This window comes from Coregonus clupeaformis, unplaced genomic scaffold (genome assembly GCF_020615455.1).
Source record: "Coregonus clupeaformis isolate EN_2021a unplaced genomic scaffold, ASM2061545v1 scaf0180, whole genome shotgun sequence".
Classification (NCBI taxonomy): Eukaryota; Metazoa; Chordata; class Actinopteri; order Salmoniformes; family Salmonidae; genus Coregonus; species Coregonus clupeaformis.
In genome coordinates this window covers 123,590-146,086 of record NW_025533635.1, presented here as the reverse complement: position 1 = coordinate 146,086, position 22,497 = coordinate 123,590, and the positions used below count along the sequence as shown (strand labels likewise).

Genomic DNA, 22,497 nt, shown 5'->3' with positions numbered 1-22,497 from the left:
CTCCACGTCATTTCAACAACAACAACAAATGTGAGTGGGCCTGTGTCCACCCAGGCCCACCCATGCCTACGCCCCTGCTATGCTCAGTGGGAGCTGCTCTCATCTCTCCAGTCTGATTCTGCCCCTCTTACCCCCCATCCCCATTCATGTCCTCATTAATAAGTCTGTCTGTGTCACTGTGTTATTTAAAGCCAGAGATCCTCCCTTGCTCTGTCAGAGCCACTGGGTTGCATCTGTCTGCCTCTCTCTGCGTATGTGTGCGTGCGTGAGTGCGCGCAGGCAAGCGATTGAGCCAGTGAGTGAGCAAGCTAGAGAGGGAGAGAAAGGAGAAAGGAAAGCAATCGAGAGGGAGAGAGAGAATCGGAGTGTGAGTGCAAGACAAAGCTATGAAATTAATCAGAGCTATTTGCCTCCTGCTTCTTTGTCCAGCTTTGAGCCTCAACACTAGGTAAGTCGAAAAGAAGAAGAGTCTATTCTTCTTACTTCACCTTCAGTGATTCTGAAAGAAAGGGGGAGGGTGAATGCACAATGGCTAATCATAGAAGATACTAATCCTTAGTTCCAGTCCTGCGAAATAGCCTGGGTTCTGGAGGGAGATGCCTGTGTTGCGGAGCATGATGTTCTGAGGCAGTAGACTGTAGGCAAAATAAAGGTTTATCTATTAAACTATTATCTGTGTTAAACTAAAAGATATACATGTCTTTGGTGGTGAAATTCACTGGCTAAAAATGCTTTGGAATTGTGTAGGCATCGCTTACTGGGATTGCGGCAGGTCTTGTCTCCAGCTTGCTGGAAGGGAGCAAGTTAAGTCATAGCCGGCTAAAGAAGGAACTGGGCTGCCCAGTATGTTGCAATGTCTTCAGAGAGAGAGAGTGTGTGTGCAGAATAATGCATTGAGGGGAAGAGTAGGAAGAGGAGGGGAGGAGGAGGAGGAGGAGGAGAGGCGAGAGAAATGGAGAGATGAGGCGACGTGCAGTGGGGAGGGAGGTTTTAATGATTAATTAAACCATTGATAAAATCATTCCTCTTTCAAACTAGTGCCTGAACACTACTCCCATTACCGGGGTCTTTGTGAAAGAAAAGCCAAGGTTGTTAGAGAGTCTTAAATATGACTTAAAGACAGATACACATTATGAAACTTGCTCTCCTCTCATTGCAGTTTTGTCTAGTTTGATCTGATGGAATTTTAGCTTGGGTTGGTAGACCTCTCTACAAGTGTGCTCCTAAGTGATGAATGCAGTGGCAGAAGATACATGCACAGAGACATACACATACACATACACAATCAATGCATTGGCACATTTTGCAGATTTGAATAAGCTAATTTGATTATGCTGGAGATACAAAAAGTCTGATTCCGTTTTATGTTGAAAGCACAGTTTATATTGGATATGAATATGTTGATGACTGTTAGAAGTTTGGATTGTGTTTTACAAAATTGAATGAGATACACTACATGACCAAAAGTATGTGGACACCTGCTCGTCGAACATCTCATTCCAAAATCATGGGCATTAATATGGAGTTGGTCCCCCTTTGCTGCTATAACAGCCTCCACTCTTCTGGGAAGGCTTTACACCGGATGTTGGAACATTGCTGCGGGGACTTGCTTCCATTCAGCCACAAGAGCATTAGTGAGATCGGGCACTGATATTTGACGATTAGGCCTGGCTCGCAGTCTGCGTTCCAATTCATCCCAAAGGTGATCGATGGGGTTGAGGTCAGGGCTCTGTGCAGGCCAGTCAAGTTCTTCCACACTGATCTCGACAAACCATTTCTGTATGGATCTCGCTTTGTGCATGGGGGCATTGTCAAACTGAAACAGGAAAGGGCCTTCCCCAAACTGTTGCCACAAAGTTGGAAGCACAGAATCTTCTAGAATGTCACTGTATACTGTAGAGTTAAGATTTCCCTTCCCTAGAACTAAGGGGCCTAGCCCGAACCATGAAAAGCAGCCCCAGACCAATATTCATTTTCCACCAAACTTTACAGTTGGCACTATGCATTGGGGCATTTAGCGTTCTCCTTGTTGGAAAGGTGGCATCCTATGACGGTGCCACGTTGAAAGTCACTGAGCTCTTCAGTAAGGCCATTCTACTGCCAATGTTTGTCTATGGAGATTGCATGGGTGTGTGCTCGATTTTATACACCTGTCAGCAACGGGTGTGGCTGAAATAGCTGAATCCACTAATGTCAACATACTTTTGTATATAAAGTGTAAATGACCCACCCCAATGAGACACTTAAAGTCATGATCTTAGTGAGTGACTGACTGGCTGCTTGATTTATTTATTTGACTAATTACTTATATGTAACAAGTGGCATTAATGTGTCAGAGGCTCAACTGATGTGTTAAGCTCTGTTGCTCCCCAGTTACCTAGACCAGAGCAAATTTATAAAGATAGATCTATATACTGTATATGGCTAGGGACGGACTGGGACCAGAAATCAGCCTGGCCAGCCCATTTTCTTCCTCGAGGCCCCGACACCATGCCTATTTCTTCCCTTGAGAGGCCCCCATAATTGGCAAAATAATGACCATTCTGCGCAAAAGCACCAATTTAGACAGGCACACTCTGCTAAAGATGAAGCCCATCTGGGATTTGCCAGAACTACCCTATGGCCAGTACAATTCTGTATATGGCTCTGACCTAGACTAATTCAATGGTCCCTGAGCAGGTATCACTACTAGACAACTCTGGCCATGTCTAGACTTGACAGTTCATGCAGCTTTAGTATTCTGATCATAGAGTTCTGATAATGGAATTCTGAACGCGTCATGCATCTAGCCAGCAAGCTAGCAAGCAACACTAAAGGGATTGCAAACGGGTTAGCATAACTCTAGTCCAAAAACATTTTTTTAGGCCAGCAAGCACGTGCTCACACTCTAGAAACGTATTTCCTCCAACGTTATAATGAAAAGGTGCCTCTAGGTCCCAAAACACATGATTTCTGGAGACTTGTGGGAGGAGTGCTGATGACGTCGCCCACTGTATGCACTTTCGGTAGCCTGATTGTGTCCAGACTAAGGAGAAATCCACAAACGATGCATCCCTGACCACCTCCTCAGACAGATCTGAACACAATCAGACCACAAAGCGATTTTTGTGCGTCTATACCTGTCTTTTCAATGCGATCTTCGTATTCTGATAGTCACATGTAAATGTTAAGTGTAGACACAACCTCTGAATAAACTGATCTCAATACGCTGAGTAATGGTACCAGAGGAATTATCTTCTGGTTGCTAATTGACATGAAAGGTGTCATGTTGACTTTTTGGTATATAAAAGGAATTGAAATACATTGATGTATGCGTGAAGTATTATATTGTAGCATTCTATTATAGAGGAAACAAACTAAAAAATCATAATGTTTTCATAAAGGTCCTTATTGCTAAACCTCCCCACAAACAAACAATACTAGCGGATTTCTTATGATCGACAGCTGAGGGATGGGGCTAGGGACATGTAAACCAGTGGTCTAGATGGAAGAACTGACAGTCCATGACACCCTATAAATAGTTTAAAACATATTTTGAAGCTATACATTGTTTACACACTTGTTTTAGATACAAAAAATATATAATTATTATAATTAATAATAATAATAATAATTATAATCAATTGGTATCAAGAATTGAAATGACCACTGAAAAATTCTAAAAGCTTCCGAAGCTTCCCTCCCAGACTGTAGCTTTAAGATTCTGGTTAACCACCTATAACATCATATTTTTTTCTTGATATAATTATATGAGAGTACTTTGGAAATCTCAAAGATTCTATGGAGCTAAGTTGTTGGTTGATATACAAACTGGCACATAATTGACCAGGAAGAAAGTAACTGTATAGAATTGATTGGGGGAAATTCAAGCCACTTTTGCCACACTTCCTCCTTGCATCTGATTAGGCTTAGAGTACTGTGGCTGTTTCTGAGTGTGTGTGTGTGCATATGTGTGTGTGGCTGTTTCTAAGTGTGTGTGTATGTGTGTGTGTGTGAACGCATGAGCGCATGTGGCTGCTCACAACTCACTACAATGCAGTCCCAACCGATTCACCAATCATGTCTTTGCAATGTCTCTTTTAACCCTCCCGTTGTCCTAGGGTCAAAATGACCCGCCACTGTGTTGTACCAACTTTATTAAATTTTTATATTTTTTGGATCATTTGTGAGAAGGAGGCAGTGATACTTTCTTTAAAGTCTCACTGCCTCCTTCTCACAAATGATCCCAAAAATGTAAAAATTAAATAAAGTTGGTTCAACACAGTGGCGGGTCATTTTGACCCTAGGACAACGGGAGGGTTAAGGGATTTCACAAATGTTCTTTATTATTGACACTAACTTCGATGTTTCCTACCTAGGCAAATGCCGGTGTCCATTGGGACCTCCATAACATTCAGTAATTAGGTACTGTACATATCACACAGACAGGGCCTGCATTGCTTAGTCTCTTCACACCTGGCTGTAAATACTAAACATATTGCAGTTTAAATTAATTATTTATTTGATGTTTGATGGGGTCAGGAAATTAAAGAGGAATGCGGTTTATGACTCTGGAGATTAACAATGGGAGCCTGGTAATAGCTGTAATAGCCTGATAATACATGCTAATATCCAGTAGGTCATCTTGCTGAAAGGTAATGGGGAATAGGTCATTTTGTAATGAGAGCATAATGACCTAGCAGCTATACATGACAGTCGGTGGCTACTCAACTGATGGGAATCAGAAGCTTCCCATTGAAATGATGGACTACATTTCTAATTTGCCAAGATACAGTATTTCCTGTGGATAAGAAATGTATCTTTCTGTATCTCAGAACAATTTTAATCTTTCTGAGAATAACCCCAATTTGCACATCATTAACCCCCAAAGCCCTTAGTGGCCATCTAACCATTACAGATTCCTCCATATTTGTGGAACGCTTTATATTTATTGAGATCATATAATTCAGATAAATCTAATTTAACTAGAAATTGAGACTATAATATTCTGTTTAGGCCTGCTTGTCTTTGGTTTACAACTTATTTCATAACTAATTATTTTACTACTGTATGTGTTCCATATGTCATGGTCATGGCTAACAGCAAGCATTTACTCTGTAAAGCAGTGTTTCCAAAACCTATCCTTAATTACCCCCCAGCTAGATCTACTTATTTATACAAAGTTCTTACTTATCTGGAATTGTGCTATAGACAATCACTTACATAAGATCAATTATATTATATAGGTATCGATTAAGTAATTTAATAAAACAATCTCAAAAGAAAACGACTCAAAAGAAACAAACCCTTCTTGCAACATGGGAAAGAATCAACCCCAAATAATGTTATTTTGTTACTTTAAATGCTTTAAATGTTTTCCCTCATAACTCTTGGGTGTGGGTTTTGTCGAATTGGGCCCTTTGATCGAATTGGCCCTTTTGTGTAGTTCTAAGCAATGTTTGACAGAGAAGAAAAGCAGTGATTGACTAGACCAGAGGGTCAAGTCCAGGGCATCCTGGGAATTAGACTGAACTATTGACAGCGGCAAGATGGTAATGGTAATAATCTATATGCATTGATGGACTGTGCATGCTTGGCCGGGGGTAATGACCAAAGAGACCATCTCGTCTCATCCACGGCTATTGTTTAGCACCTGAGGCATGGAAAGGTAAATGTGAGTGTAGTGGTGCTTGCTTGCTCTTTGTCTACCATCAGGTAGCGGCTTTGGCTCCTCTGCCAAGTAGTTAAGTCGGCTCTTTGTGATTACGGAGTGAAGGGTCCATCATTATTTTAATTAAATGCTCTGCTTGATTTATAACACAAGCATTTGGAAGCCTGGTTTGTTGGATTGACATCTTGCTCAAACACTCATGTATTTTGCTGCACAGTAGCAATTTGGGACAGCGGTGGATGATTTCAGATGGTTGGTCATGGTGACAAATTCATTCTTTAAAGTCTAAGCCGTTGAGGGGGGAGTTCTAAGTTGACATAAGTAATTGTTTTAAGGTCATACCATGGATCATTTAGCTATTTGATTTGGAATTTCAGGACCTCTTTAGATGTAAAAAATATTTTTTACAAATGATTTGATAAAATATTGAATTTGGCCTTTACTACTATAGCCCATAGAAATGCATTAAATAACACATTAATACATGTCAAAAAAGACAGTCAAGAAATGTATCATAAGGAATAAGGTTTTGACGTTTCTGTCCTATATCTAGCTCACATATTTAACCCCTTTTGTTTGGCACAAATCTACCTCCATACATCCATTCATTTGTATGGGTTACCTTTAGACGAGTCCCGTGACACTTGTGGGGGTCATAGAGCAAAACAGAGAACACAATCGTGAGAGTCTCCCCTTTCTATAGGCCGTTCGGATGCTACAGACCTTTTTGTGAGAAGACCGATTTTTGGGATGTCTCCTGGTCTGACAAACAGCGCTGTAGCTCTGCCACTTTCCATCGCAGATATCTCTAGCTTACATTGACGGAATTTCATAGGGATTTTTTTATTATGTTACTTACACTCTTAGAAAAAAGGGTTTCAAAAAGGTTATTCAGCGTTCCATGTAGAACCCTCTGTAGAAAGGGTTCTACCTTTCTTTTCTAAGATTGACACACCGGTGCGTCAATAGACTCTAGGGGTTACGCGTTAAAGGAAAGACTACCGTGAAATAACAACTTGCGCAGGGAACTGTTCGGTATTGGTATTCCCCTGTGGTAATGGATAAGTTGTTGAAAAGGGGGGCTTAGACTAGCCAATGATGTGCTTTGGTAAAGACATGATATGCACCCACTCTGTGGGGCTTTCTTTCCCGGACACATAGCTATAAGAGCTAGCTACTAAAATGCCCCACGAATTGCGCTCATAAAACAATAATCTTTACATTTGCGATAGTGGAACTGCAATTTAAGTTTTGTAAAGATAACATATGGCTAAACAATATTTGTTATATATGTGTGGATAAAACAATTATGTTTAATATTCATAACATTATAATAATTATAATATTATTTATGAAAATATTAAAAAATTCCAGAGTTTTTTCTTTTTTCTTTTACAACAAAACATAATTTCAGATAGTGTGAAGGAATAACAACAATACAATTATAACTCAAACACCATATTTCTATCAGAGAAACACCTTTTTCATGTTTTTAGTAGTTGCATATTGTTACAGTTGTCGGACAGTTTTGCCATACGGCACAAATCCCAAAATGACACTTAAAAATCTATATTTTTGTACATGTATTTTACATGCTATTTGGGGCCATTTCAAGTGAGGAAAACTTTTTTGGCATGGTTCTATCATAATGCATGCAGTAGAGGGTTAATTAGATTGAAGATTGCCACCACCATTGGATTTTTTATGCGCCTCCATCATCACCATTGTAAGCAAAGCACAAGAGTTTTTAACCAGTGCCACAGCTTGAGAATGCCGGCCTGATTTTTGTCTTGTCGTCATATGATTTCAGAAATGCAGAGGCAGGATAGGTCAAGAGCCCCGAGATGAGAAAAAAAAACATTTGTGTGAGACGGTAATGTCCTTATAGTGTGAGGCAGGATGTGAATGATAATTGAAATTCGAAGGACACAGCATAATCGGTGCACCATGGCAACCACATTGGCTACATGACAGTAATGAAGTGGGCTACAATAAACAGAACCTTTGGTAGCTCCCGTCCAATGAGAAATTTATTAGAGGACACCATGATACAGTCATTTGGTATTCAAGGCCATACGTGACGTAACACTCCAAGTTTGTTTGCGCCCATTCTTCTTGCAAGACATTTGATGTGACCGCTTCTTTGTTACTCAAATAAAGTTACAGTGAATCACTCCTTTGCTTCATCTAGTTCCGGGAAACTAGAAGTTTGCCCGTCAAATGTTATCTGTGTCTGCTTTTGCGTCTAAGATACCCTTAATGATGTTTTCTTGTGAGCTCGATGTTGAAATATGGATGTGAACTATGCAGAAGTGCCAAGCAGACATTATTGCTGAAGGTATAAACAAAGATCAATACACATTATAGAGCAGGATTGTCCTCCCCATGATGCTGCTGAGTGTAATAACATAGTAATGGGATTTTAAAGGTCAAATAAATAAATAAATCAGAGGATTGTCTATTGGGAGAGATGGAAGAAAGCAGGCAAAAAGGAGGAAAGAATATGCAGGGAGCTTTTCCTCGAAGTCAGTGAATGGTGCATTCAAAATGTAATGTTGAAGAGCCCTGCTCAAGGAGAATATTGCTAATGTCAAGCTTTGCTTCAAAATTAAATGCTGGCAAAAACAAGCTAATCAAAAGAGGGGAAGGATTCCTTTTAAACATGTTGGCTGGAGTTCTACTGATTTATATTGCCAGGGAAGGAAAGTTGTGACATAGGTCGAGTGGGACTCTAGCAAATAGTATTTTTTAGCATCGTTAGGTATTTTTGTAATGGCAATATTGCCATCCATCTTAAATCAATTTGATGACATAATGATGTCAAAGTTGTTTCCTACTAATTATTTGCCTACTTTAGATGTAATTTAGATGAAACAGTGATTAGTCTCCATTAGGAATGACTAGACACGACTCGACAAGCCACTATGGCTCTTTAGAATGTTCATAACAATGGCAAAAGTTTGATGCATCAAGCGTGGCCAGGTTTGTGCAGTTTGCCAGGGGATGCTATTGTTATTTTTTTAAACATTTTATTTTGGACATTATTGTAATTTAGCAGACGCTCATATCCAGAGTGACTTACAGTAGTGAGTGCATACATTTTCATACTGGTCCCCCGTGTTAATCAAACCCACAACCCTGGCGTTGCAAGAGCCATGCTCTACCACCTGAGCCACACGGGACCTTTTTCTGTTTTAAAGCCAATTTCCTGCAATTCTACACCTTTTGCCATGGGGCGGACACTACCTTTTACTGTTTTAAGGCTAGTTTCCTGCATTTCTACACATGTTGCCATAGCTTTTGCCATAGCTTTTGCCATGTTTTTATGCTATCTGAGTGACTCAAACATTATAACAAAATCAATGCCATGACTTTTTAATTTGGTGATTGTTAGTTCTCAAAGATGATCTTATAAAAAAAATATGTAGCTCCATAATCATTTCTACATACATTTGTTATTAGTTGTTTAAGTTTACACTGAAAACGTTTTACCAACCCTACGCTATTCGGCTATCACCTCGTACCTACGACAGCAGCACAGCCAGGCTAAAGCAGTCGTATACCAGGCCCTCTCGTGTACAATTGCTTCAATATGCCCTTAACATGTGCAGTTAAAGTAAAGACAGTCTGTTTCATAGTTTTAGCTGTCAAGATAGAAGATCATATATTTATCAGTATAACCACGTCATGGCTGTTTGACGAGCAGGCGACTTTGAGAAAACGACTCCCACCCCTTTGTGCTCGCACGGTGGGAGAATTCATACAACCTTGACTCCTTCAAGACACTGCTACATGTCTTTGTCTGTTAGAGTACGTTGCTCAGATCGCTCAGGTCTCATGGCAGCATACAAAGACCACAGGGGCGAGTGACTACACAGACAGGTCGTTAGTTGTTGTTATTCTAACATCAATCAACCCATCAGTGTCACTCCCGAGGCCCCGCAAGGGTGAATGCACTTTCTGACATTCGGAGTGACACTTAATGTCATTCCAACGTGTCGAATCCTGAAGGACAAAGCTGTGTTATAGAGACTGTGTGTTCTGCATATGTTTATATATTAAATACAAAAACGATGTTCTACGTAAAATATTTAGAGTTGGAAGTAACTGAAAAAGATAGTAAATCCAAAGGAGCGCTGCCTACATTTTTTACGTTTGGAGTTTGTAGACCTCAAGGATCTTAGTAGATGTGTCAACCGTCAATATGCAGAAACGACAAAGAAATGATGAGAGGTGGAATCCCAATATAATGCATGACATGGTCTGATCAAGTCTATGCCACCTCTATAATTACTATTATTATCATTATGCAAACATTACACAATTGGGAATAGTTCAAATATAGCCTACAGGTTACACGATGGTCACGATCAAATATCATACAACATACAAAGATGGATATTTCAGTAATCACTACTCCAGTGGTTTTTATCTACCCTATAATCATGACAGTATGGCAGTATCCTACAGTATCATATCTGACTTATCTGAAGGATGATCTTGTCTCCCACTCCCTGAGTTCTGCATCTATTTCTTCCCCCTCTTTCTCTTTTGGCTTTCTAATGGCCCATGATTGGTACCCTATGGAACAAAGTGCTCAGAGGCATTACTCACAAATGATTAGAGAGATCAGAGTGTGTGGAGAGAGATGGGTCTGGGCATGAACAAAAGAACGGAATCATAAATAATACAGCCTAGAATGAAAGCAGAGTGTTTTTATAGTATCATTTTTTCTTCTTCCTGTATTTATTTATTATCGCTACGTATCTCTGATTCTGACTATTTGCCTCTGGATGATGGGGGGAAATAACAGTTGTTTCCCACCCAGACCACACCCCAGATGGATTTGGTACCACTAAGGGGGATGTATCATTCATGAGATCTATATCTGGGATCAAAGGCAGGTGGCAAGCTCAGTAGTGGGTGGGAGATGTATTGTTAATGTTGAAGGACAAACAAGAACTGTCTCTCTCCAATCAAGAGTGAAAACTCCAATAACAGAATAGATTTTAGGGGTCACATTTAGTCACAACAGACAGCACTTTTTTCAATTCCTACCTTTTATTTATCTCTCTCTCTCTCTCTCTCGCTCTCTCTCTCTCTCGCTCTCTCTCTCTCTCTCTCTCTCTCTCTCTCTCTCTCTCTCTCTCTCTCTCTCTCTCTCTCTCTCTCTCTCTCTCTCTCTCTCTCTCTCTCTCTCTCTCTCTCTCTCTCTCTCTCTCTCTCTCTCTCTCCAACCCTGCCGGGCATTCATTTTCAGGCAACATTATATTTGCTATTTTCCTCTGGTAGGGCTACATAAATCTGAATCCTTTATCAGCCACCTGCACACCTCTGACGACGTTTGGATGGATTTTGTTATTTTTATCTAATCTCTTCTCCCTAAGCATATTCGGTGTCTGGGATCCATCTTGGCTGACAAGTGCTGGTTCCATTTGAGTCCCTATCTCCTGTGTTTCGCCAGTGTTTTGCCATGACACCTGACTCTTGATAAGTGCATCCTCCTGTGTGTTTGGAGAGGGAGTGTTTTGCAAGGGATACCTGCACAAATTAAATGGATAAACCATTCAATGATGCTGCGGAGGTAGTTTATCTTTGGCGGCAGCCATGTTTATTTTATTATTTCAATGTGCCTTCATGCCCGGCGGAGAATTCAGCAATATGCTGGTGCTTCAGATACCACGCTTATTATATTCCCTGCAAATGGAGTATTGGATTAATGGAATGGTGAAGAGGCAGAAAAGGTTCTTGATTATGCAAGGCCCAGCCTCAAGATTCTATTTCCTACACAACAACATTGCCATGGTGACCTTTCAAATAGCTTATCGATTGTACAATCTTCATTAAGGCAAACTGAATAGTTTCAAGCTAAGTACTTCAGGGAATGCCACAGAAGTAAGGCGGTAAAAAACAGAGGCCATTGGTATTTGCCACACATTTGTGGCATCCTTAAATTCTACGTGCAAGTTTACCTAAATCTGGGCTAATGGGAAGTCATTGAGGCAAATCATAGCTTGGTAATAGTACCTTAGAGATAATTTGTGATGTGTCCAAGAAAAGTGCTGATGTTGGCGGGCAAAAAAGGCATGTGTGCACACGCCTGCTCGTGTGTTTGTGTGCGTGTGCACTGAACCCCACTACTGGGCTGAGGGGTGGTGAGAGGGTGTTATGTTGCTGAAGTCCACCTCCTCCCATTTGCCTGTCTGTCAGAAGGCTTGCTTGGCTGCGCTCCACACAGTGACGGTGTTGACAAAATGACAGGAGGGAGCATACTCCAGTGAATGTCAATTTGGCAGGCTAGCACTGTTTCCCAGGGAGCATAGATTCTCCCTGCTCTGCCAGACCTGCAGTGCTGCTATGTGTAGAGAGAGCAAGGCAGGCTGCAGGCTGTGTGGAGCTGTGTGGCACACACACCCATCACACACACACACACAGACAGAGGAACACATTCTTAAAGCATTCCAATAGCAATGGTTAGCTATATAATTTGCTGTGATTCTGAAGATTGAATACACTGAAAATAACACTCAAGCATTTTAATATTGTGACAGAGTTGTTAGCTCAGCTAGGCCTCCACAGTTTAGCAAACAAAGGAAAGTAGGACGGGTGCTCAACAACAATATCAGGAATCCCAAAATAGGGCTTACCCAGGAAACTGGTCCATGTTAGCTATTGGCACAGCACTTTGGAATTCTGCAGCTTTCACATTTTTTTTTTTCTCGGGAGGTAGCCTAGTCTAATGTTCTGATTTAACATGGAGGATTAGCGAAGCGTTCTAATGTGCTTATAATCTTATAATCTTTATAATAGGGGGCACATTATGAATATGGATGCCTTTTATGAATAAATGTCATTGGAATCGGCGACTGTTGAGGTTACCGGGTAGAATGATGAGTATAAAACTAGAACATCGAAGAACTAGATCATCGAAGAACTAGCTAAGCCTTAATCCTGTATGTAATCACTTTAAGTGGATGGAGTTGGTTTAATGGTGTTTGGTCTTAAATGTTTGTCTACCGAGTCACCACACAATCTGCTTGTGTATCCTGGTTAGCTAAGTAACGGTTTGCTTACAAGTGTGTGGATTTGACAGTTTGACAAATGCCCCGGTAGGGTGGAGGTAGAGCAACATTTTGGGAACTTGGGTTCTGTTCTGGTTCCATCCCAATATCCATACATACATTCTATATGTATGCTAATATGGACATTGGAATGTATTCTTGGGCTTACAACAAGATGTTACAGACAGGCCACAAGGCTTTAAGTCTCAAAGTTATTCCTTTTTCCACTTATGCTCCCAAAACTCTCTTCATCCAACAGAATTGCATCATGATTCAAGTCCAACAGAGCTTCAGAGCCTTATGGTTTTGTCATTAGTTTACTGAAATGTCCACCCACTTGGTTTATGTGATCTAAATCAGTTAGCAACATTCAGTCATGATAGAGAAGGGGACATTATGGCATGGCCACTGTGGACTGCAATTGTACATCACTGACAAATAGATGATCTGTGGGAGTGTTGGTGAGGGGAAATTGACAAGGAGGGAGCTCTAATGGATAGACAGGCACCCATGACGGAACGTTTTTATGGGTCACTTGATCACTGGTTGATTGATTGATTACTAACCTGTAAAGAATTAGTCTTGCAACTGACAAGTCACCAGGTGACACCCTGCATGACGTCAATACCAGTAGATTGTTATTTTCAGTGAACAGAGGCCATTGTGCCCACAGAAGAGCAGCATGGCCATGAAAGTCCATACAATATGTTAAGGTCATAAACTATCCAAATGCAATATATAAACCAAATGTAAGGCCAGAAAATAAAACCCTGAGCAGTCTGCGAAACACTGATGTGTGGAACTGAGGTATCTTGCAACGTAACGGTGTAAAGACTGAGGTTGTCTCACATGTGGTCAAAATGTCTCCAGTGAACATGACCTTGTCAATCCTCTACCTTATAAGGCACCATTCAGACAAAGGGTCCCTCATGTCACCTGTGATGGGCATTGACTTCACACTCTGTAGCCAGACAGTTCTTCCTTGTTTCCTTCCTGTCCTTGAATGTAAGAGGATCTTTACCCACTATTGACTTGCACCATGACAGATTCTGCATATGTAAATCAACAAAAAGCTAACTTTATTTAATTGGTAACTTTAGTAATTCAACTTCAGAAAAATGACTTTAGGAATTTATCATCTTGTATGAGAGAGTTAATTCACTTTCAATAAAATATAATTCAATTTGGTCATGAATAGTATTATTTAACCAAATCTATTATTTTAATATTAACAGTTCAGTTGAGTATTGCTTTCATGGATATTTGAAAAGCATTTTCATTATAGCTTGTTTATCAGAATCTCATGTTCCATCCCCTGAACGTTCATTTCGTTAAGTGACTGAAAGGTTGTGTAATGCGTTATACAACTTCCATTAATCCAACTACCAAGCCGACCTGACAACAATAGCATTCTGAATATAGAGCCTGGTAGCATGGTGAAGGGAATCCCATTATCTAAATGGATAGGACTAATAATAAAACATGACTTCTAACCTAACCGGATTAGTAATGATCATGTGCTCTTAGGGATCTGTTGAGCTGCCTCTCTACATAAATGCCTTTTATGTACAGATCCTTTAAGGAACTCGCTTTCACTTTGCCGCATTGTGTACCGAGGGCAAATTATGCCCACCTGACAGATAAGGTGAAAGAAAATAGTATGCTTTAAAAAGGAGGCTTTGGCTGTTTATATGTGCTTACAACAGCACCATACTCAACAGAGAACAGAAGCACACCTAATGCATTGCGACACCCAAGCGAACCTGGTGACAGCAGAGGACATGTTTACCATTAAACCGAGACCCTTTAAGGTCTAATTGACCCATAACTATGGTTCTTATTAGAATAACACACATAGACAACATCTCAGCCACAGTTTTTCATCAACCTAATAGTTTGGATAGGAAGCAACACTCAGCAAGATGCTCTTTTATGTATTGGCCTTAAAAGGCCCTTACCTCCTCATTCCCGAGCCTGGGTCCTATAACCTATAATAACACACATAGACAACATCTCAGCCACGGTTTTCTGTCAACCTACAGTTGAAGTCAGAAGTTTACATACACTTAGGTTGGAGTCATTAAAACATGTTTTTCAACCACTCCACAAATTTATTGTTAACAAACTATAGTTTTGGCAAGTCGGTTAGGTTATAATTCACTGTATCACAATTCAAGTTGGTGAGAAGTTTATATACACTAAGTTGACTGTGCCTTTAAACAGCTTGGAAAATTCCAGAAAAGGATGTCATGGCTTTAGAAGCTTCTGATAGGCTAATTGACATAATTTGTGTCAATTGGAGGTGTACCTGTGGATGTATTTCAAGGCCTACCTTCAAACTCAGTGCCTCTTTGCTTGACATCATGGAAAATCAAAATAAATCAGCCAAGACCTCAGAAAAAAGATTGTAGACCTCCACAAGTCTTGTTCATCCTTGGGAGCAATTTCCAAATGCCTGAAGGTACCACATTAATCTGTACAAACAATAGTACGCAAGTATAAACACCATGGGACCACGCAGCCGTCATACCGCTCAGGAAGTAGACGCATTCTGTCTCCTAGAGATTAACGTACTTTGGTGCGAAAAGTGCAAATCAATCACATAACAACAGCAAAGGACCTTGTGAAGATGCTGGAGGAAACAGGGACAAAACTATCTATATCCACAGTAAAACAAGTCCTATATCGACATAACCTGAAAGGCTGCTCAGCAAGGAAGAAGCCACTGCTCCAAAACCGCCATAAAAAAGCCAGACTACGGTTTGCAACTGCACATGGGGACAAAGATCGTACTTTTTTGGAGAAATGTCCTCTGGTCTGATGAAACAAAAATAGAAATGTTTGGCCATAATGACCATCGTTATGTTTGGAGGACAAATAGGGGTGGCTTGCAAGCCGAAGAACACCATCCCAACCGTGAAGCACGGGGGTGGCAGCATCATGTTGTGGGGGTGTTTTGCTGCAGGAGGGACTGGTGCACTTCACAAAATAGATGGCATCATGAGGAAGGAAAATTATGTGGATATATTGAAGCAACATCTCAAGACATCAGTCAAGAAGTTAAATCTTGGTCGCAAATGGGTCTTCCAAATGAACAATGACCCCAAGCATACTTCCAAAGTTGTGGCAAAATGGCTTAAGGACAACAAAGTCAAGGTATTGGAGTGGCCATCAATAAGCCTTGATCAATCCTATAGAAAATGTGTGGGCAGAACTGAAAACGTGTGTGCGAGCAAGGAAGCCTACAAACCTGACTCAGTTACACCAGCTCTGTAAGGAGGAATGGGCCAAAGTTCACCCAACTTATTGTGGGAAGCTTGTGGAAGGATACCTAAAACGTTTGACCCAAGTTAAACAATTGAAAGGCAATGCTACCAAATACTAATTGAGTGCATGTAAACTTCTGACCCACTGGGAATGTGATGAAATAATTAAAAGCTGAAATAAATCATTCTCTCTACTATTATTCTGACATTTCACATTCTTAAAATTAAGTGGTGATCCTAACTGACCTAAGACTGGGAATATTTACTAGGATTAAATGTCAGGAATTGTGAAAAACTGAGTTTAAATGTATTTGGCTAAGGTGTATGTAAACTTCTGACTTCCACTGTAGCTCATAGGTTGGATATTAGGAAGCAACACTTAGCAAGATGCGCTTTTAAGTATTGGCCGTAGCCCTTTCCTGCAGTCAAATGACCAAATTGCCCTCTAGTGGCCTTATGGGTGGAATGTTATTAATATTTGTCATAATTTCATAATTAATCAACATTATAATTTTTTTAACGCAGAAAATCCGGTATTTCTATGTCAAATGGTTTTGATATATTTCAGTATTCTGTGATGTATACTGAACAAAAATATAAACGCAACATGTAAAGTGTTGGTCCCATGTTTCATGAGCTGAAATAAAAGATCCCATACGCACAAAAAGCACAAGAAGCTGATTAAACAGCATGATCATTACACAGTTGCACCTTGTGCTGGTGACAATAAAAGGCCACTCTAAAATGTGTAGTTTTGTGACACAACACAATGCCACAGATGTCTCAAGTTTTGAGGGAGCGTGCAATTGGCATGCTGACTGCAGGAATGTCCACCAGAGCTGTTGCCAGAGAATTGAATGTTAATTTCTCTACCATAAGCCACCTCCAACGTCGTTTTAGAGAATTTTGCAGTACTTCCAACCGGCCTCAAAACTGCAGACCACATGTGTATGGCGTTGTGTGGGCGAGCAGTTTGCTGTCAACGTTGTGAACAGAGTGCCCCATGGTGGCGGTGCGGTTATAGTATGGGCAGACATAAGCTACGGACAACAAACACAATTGCATTTTATCGATGGCAATTTGAATGCACAGAGATACCGTGAAGAGATCCTGAGGCCCATTGTTGTGCCATTCATCCGCCGCCATCACCTCATGTTTCAACATGATAATGCACGGCCCCATGTTGCAAGGATCTGCACACAATTCCTGGAAGCTGAAAATGTCCCAGTTCTTCCATGGCCTGCATACTCACCAGACATGTCATCCATTGAGCATGTTTCCGACAGCATGTTCCAGTTCCCGCGACACATCAACTTCACACAGCCATTGAAGAGGAGTGGGACAACATTCCACAGGCCACTATCAACAGCCTGATCAACTCTATGCGAAGGAGATGTGTCGCGCTGCATGAGGCAAATGGTGGTCACACCAGATACTGATTAGTTTTCTGATCCACACCCCTACCTTTTTTAAAAAGGTATCTGTGACAAACAGATGCATATCTGTATTCCCAGTCATGTGAAATCCATAGATTAGGGCCTATTTTATTTATTTCAATTGACTGATTTCCTTACATAAACTGTAACTCAGTAAAATCTTCGAAATTGTTGCATGTTGCGTTTATATTTTTGTTCAGTATATATCAAATGTAATATTGGGATGCAAACTCAAAATGTTCTACATTTCAACTCTATATCTGACATTGTACAGCTGTTTTCTTTTTTTAAAACCCATAACCATGTGTGTGAGGTGTATACTTTTGTTTCAAAGTAGATTGGTTTAAGACTACCAAGAAACATTGTGTGACCCTGATTTATCCCACTGCAGTAAAAGGTTATACTTTTAAAAACCTAGAATACAATACTAATACAAATGTGTCACTCAAAGTTATGGGAAGTAACTGAAATAATTATGAGTTTATTTGCTTTGAATCAATTAATGTTTCCCCCACAGAAAATACATACATAAGCCTGTGCCATCAGTGTACCCTTAAGATACAGGGTGAACTCTTCTATTGCATTACATTGAATGAGAAAAATTGTAATGTGGAAGATCTTCATTCTTTATAATGCACAACAATGCCCGATAATGTCTTTGTCACGACTTCCTCCGAAGCTGCCTCCTCTCCTGGTTCGGGCAGGCTTTGGCGTTCATCGTCACCGGCCTTCTAGCCACTGCCGCTCTTCATCTCATCATTCCATTTGTTTTGTCTTGTCTATTACACACACCTGGTTCATATCCCCTCATTAGTTTGTGTATAAGTGTTCCCTCTGCCCCCTTGTCCTTGTGGGTGATTGTTTAATGTGAGGAGAGTGTAGCTCGGTTGAGCTCATTGTATTGCCAGGTTATATTTTCCCCATGTGCCTGTTTGGTTCCAGTGCGCCTGTTTTGTGCACTGGACTGTTTGACGCAATTCTGCGTAACTCTGTATTCCGGAATAAACTCTGTATTCTGTGATTTACCCTCCTGCGCCTGACTCCTTCAAATCACCCATCAGTCTTTCTGATCCATGTGTAGTCGTATATCCATATCTAGTTAGATACTGTTATAATACAGTGAGAGCATCAGGAAATAAATATGAAATATAGCTAGAATAATTCCAATTGATCGTAATGATGTAGTATTTACTAATTTTAAGTTGTTTATATGAAGAAGGCCTATGTTGACGATAAAAACATTAAAGGTCCAATGTAACCGTTTTTATCTCAATATCAAATCATTTCTGGGTAACAATTAAGTACCTTACTGTGATTGTTTTCAATTGAAATGGTCAAAAAGAAACAAAAATAGCTTCTTAGAAAATAGCAATTTCTCAAGCAAGAATTTTACTAGGACTTTGTGGGAGTGGTCTGAGTGGGGGACGGGAAAACGGAAAACTAGCTGTTATTGGCAGAGAGGTTTTGAACTCTTTCTTATTGGTCTATTAATTCATTTACAGCCTGGTGATGTCACCAGGCAGACCAAAACTCCAACCCACCAAAACATAGGGGGAAACGTTTTCAGTGTAAACTTAAACGACTAAAACCAGATATCAAGTACTTACATTTACATTTACATTTTAGTCATTTAGCAGACGCTCTTATCCAGAGCGACGTACTTTTTTTTTTTTTTTATACTGGCCCCCCGTGGGAATCGAACCCACAACCCTGGCGTTGCAAACGCCATGCTCTATCAACTGAGCTACATCCCTGCCGGCCATTCCCTCCCCTACCCTGGGCCAATTGTGCGCCGCCCATGAGTCTCCCGGTCGCGGCCGGCTGCGACAGAGCCTGGATTCGAACCAGGATCTCTAGTGGCACAGTTAGCACTGCGATGCAGTGCCTTAGACCACTGCGCCACTCAGGAGCTCAAGTACTGTATGTAGAAAAGATAATGGAGCCATATATTTTTAAATAAGATCATCTTTGAGAACTAACAACCACCAGAAGAAAAACTAGACAGTAACCAGGTTTCCATCCAACCTTTTAATGTGAGTAAAGTACATGTCGGATAAGAAATCTCATGACAGGCCTGATGGAAACAGCAAATTTGTCGGTAAACTTGACAAGTTGGGATCTTTTTCTGTTTGTAAAATTAATTATGTGAGAAATGGCGGTGTAAATGCCTTTAGGTGCAAATATTGATATAATAACCAGTCACATAATTAGTTAAATAAAGTCCACCTGTGTGCAATTCAAGTGTCACATGATCTGTCATATGATCTCAGTATATATACACTTGTTCTGAAAGGCCCCAGAGTCTGTAACACCACTAAGCAAGGGGCACAACCAAGCAAGCGGCACCATGAAGACCAAGGAGCTCTCCAAACAGGTCAGGGACAAAGTTGTGGAGAGGTACAAATCAGGGTTGGGTTATAAAAAATGCCAAGGGGGGGTGAATACTTTCGCAAACCACTGTACAAGTAGTAATTAATCCCGTCTGGATTACTGCAACTCGCTGTTGGCTGGGCTCCCTGCCTGTGCCATTAAACCCCTACAACTCATCCAGAATGCCGCAGCCCGTCTGGTGTTCAACCTTCCAAGGTTCTCTCACGTCACCCCCCTCCTCCGCACACTCCACTGGCTTCCAGTTGAAGCTCGCATCCGTTACAAGACCATGGTGCTTGCCTATGGAGCAGTGAGGGGAACGGCACCTCCGTACCTTCAGGCTCTGATCAGTCCCTACACCCAAACGAGGGCATTGCGTTCATCCACCTCTGGCCTGCTGGCTCCCTTCCTCTGCGGAAGCATAGTTCCCGCTCAGCCCAGTCAAAACTGTTCGCTGCTCTGGCACCCCAATGGTGGAACAAGCTCCCTCACGACGCCAGGACAGCGGAGTCACTCACCACCTTCCGGAGACATTTGAAACCCCACCTCTTTAAGGAACACCTGGGATAGGATAAAGTAATCCTTCTACCCCCAAAAAAAAAAAAAAAAAAAAAGTAGAATTGTAAAGTGGTTATCCCACTGGCTATAGGGTGAATGCACCAATTTGTAGTCGCTCTGGATAAGAGCGTCTGCTAAATGACGTAAATGTGCCCTTGAGCAAGGCACTTAACCCTAATTGCTCCTGTAAGTCGCTCTGGATAAGAGCGTCTGCTAAATGACTAAAATGTAAATATAAATGTAGTGATGAAGTCAATCTCTCCTCCACTTTGAGCCAGGAGAGACTGATATGCATATTATTAATGTTAGCTCTCTGTGTACATCCAAGGGCCAGCCGTGCTGCCCTGTTCTGAGCCAATTGCAATTTTCCTAAGTCCCTCTTTGTGGCACCTGACCACACGACTGAATGCGACAAAACTAGGGCCTGTAGGACCTGCCTTGTTGATAGTGCTGTTAAGAATGCAGAGCAGCACTTTATTATAGACACACTTCTCCCCATCCTAGCTACTGTTGTATCAATATGTTTAGACCATGACAGTTTACAATCCAGGGTTACTCCAAGCAATTTAGTCTCCTGAACTTGCTCAATTTCCACATTTTTCATTACAAGATTTAGTTGAGGTTAAGGGTTTAGTAAATGATTTGTCCCAAATACAATGCTTTTACTTTTTGAAATATTTATGACTAACTTATTCCTTGCCACCCACTCTGAAACTAACTGCAAGTCTTTGTTAAGTGTTGCAGTCATTTCAGTTGCTGTGGTAGCTGATGTGTATAGTGTTGAGTCATCCGCATACATAGACACACTGGCTTTACACAAAGCCAGTGGCATGTTGTTCGGAAAAAAAAGTAAGGGGCCTAGACAGCTGCCCTGTGGAATTCCTGATTCAGTTACCTGGCTTTTGTTGGAGAGGCTTCCATTAAAGAACATCCTCTGTGTTCTGTTAGACAGGTAACTCTTTATCCACAATATAGCAGGGGGTGTAAAGCCATAAAACATACGTTTTTCCAGCAACAGAATATGATCGATAATGTCAAAAGCCGCACTGAAATCTAACAAAACAGCCCCCACAATCTTTTTATCATCAATTTCTCTCAGCCAATCATCAGTCATTTATGTAAGTGCTGTGCTTGTTGAATGTCCTTCCCTATAAGTGTACTGAAAGTCTGTTGTCAATTTGTTTACTGTAAAATAGTATTGTATCTGGTCAAACACCATTTTTCCAAAAGTTTACTAAGGGTTGGTAACAGGCTGATTGGTCTGCTATTTGAGCCAGTTAAGGGGGCTTTACTATTCTTAGTTAAGGAAAAAACGTTTGCTTTCCCCCAGGCCTGAGGGCACACACTTTCTAGTAGGCTTAAATTGAAGATATGGCAAATAGGAGTGAAAATATCGTCTGCTATTACCCTCAGTAATTTTCCATCAAAATTGTCAGACCCCGGTGGCTTGTCATTGTTGATCGACAATAATACTTTTTACTTCCACACTTCCTTTTACGGAATTCAAAATTACAATGCTTGTCTTTCATAAATAGGTCCGATATACTTGGATGTGTAGTGTCAACGTTTGTTGCTGGCATGTCATGCCTAAGTTTGCTAATCTTGCCAATGAAAAAATCATTAAAGTAGTTGGCAATATTAGTGGGTTTTGTGATGAATGAGCCATCTGATTCAATGAATGAAGGAGCGGTGTTTGCCCTTTTGCCCAACATTTCATTTAAGGTGCTCCAAAGCTTTTTACTATCATTCTTTATGTCATTTCTCTTTGTTTCATAGTGTAGTTTCTTCTCCTTTTTATTCAGTTTAGTCACATGATTTCTCAATTTGCAGTACGTTTGCCAATCGGTTGTACAGCCAGACGTATTTGCCATCTCTTTTGCCTCATCCCTCTCAACCATACCATTTTTCAATTCCTCGTCAATCCACAGGGATTTAACAGTTTTTACAGTCATTTTCTTAATGGGTGCATGCTTATTAGTAACTGGAATAAGCAATTTCATAAATGTGTCAAGTGCAGCGTCTGTTTGCTTGTCATTACACACCACGGACCAACAAATATTCTTCACATCAACAACATAGGTATCACTACAAAACATATCGTATGACCTCTTATACACAATATTAGGCCCAGCCTTTGGAACTTTGGTTTTCCTAGA

General features: G+C 40.7%; 1 protein-coding gene across 1 annotated transcript in view; it reads left to right on the top strand.

The window, feature by feature from the left end:
* Window positions 1-206: 206 nt before the first annotated feature.
* Window positions 207-22,497, top strand: part of LOC121573300 (leucine zipper protein 2-like) — a gene marked incomplete at its 3' end in the record, with an annotated part of 140,474 nt that continues 118,183 nt past the window's right edge. Inside the window, exon 1 of the mRNA XM_045213965.1 lies at window positions 207-448. Coding sequence (XP_045069900.1) covers window positions 387-448 — 62 coding nt within the window. The remainder of the gene's footprint in view (window positions 449-22,497) is intronic.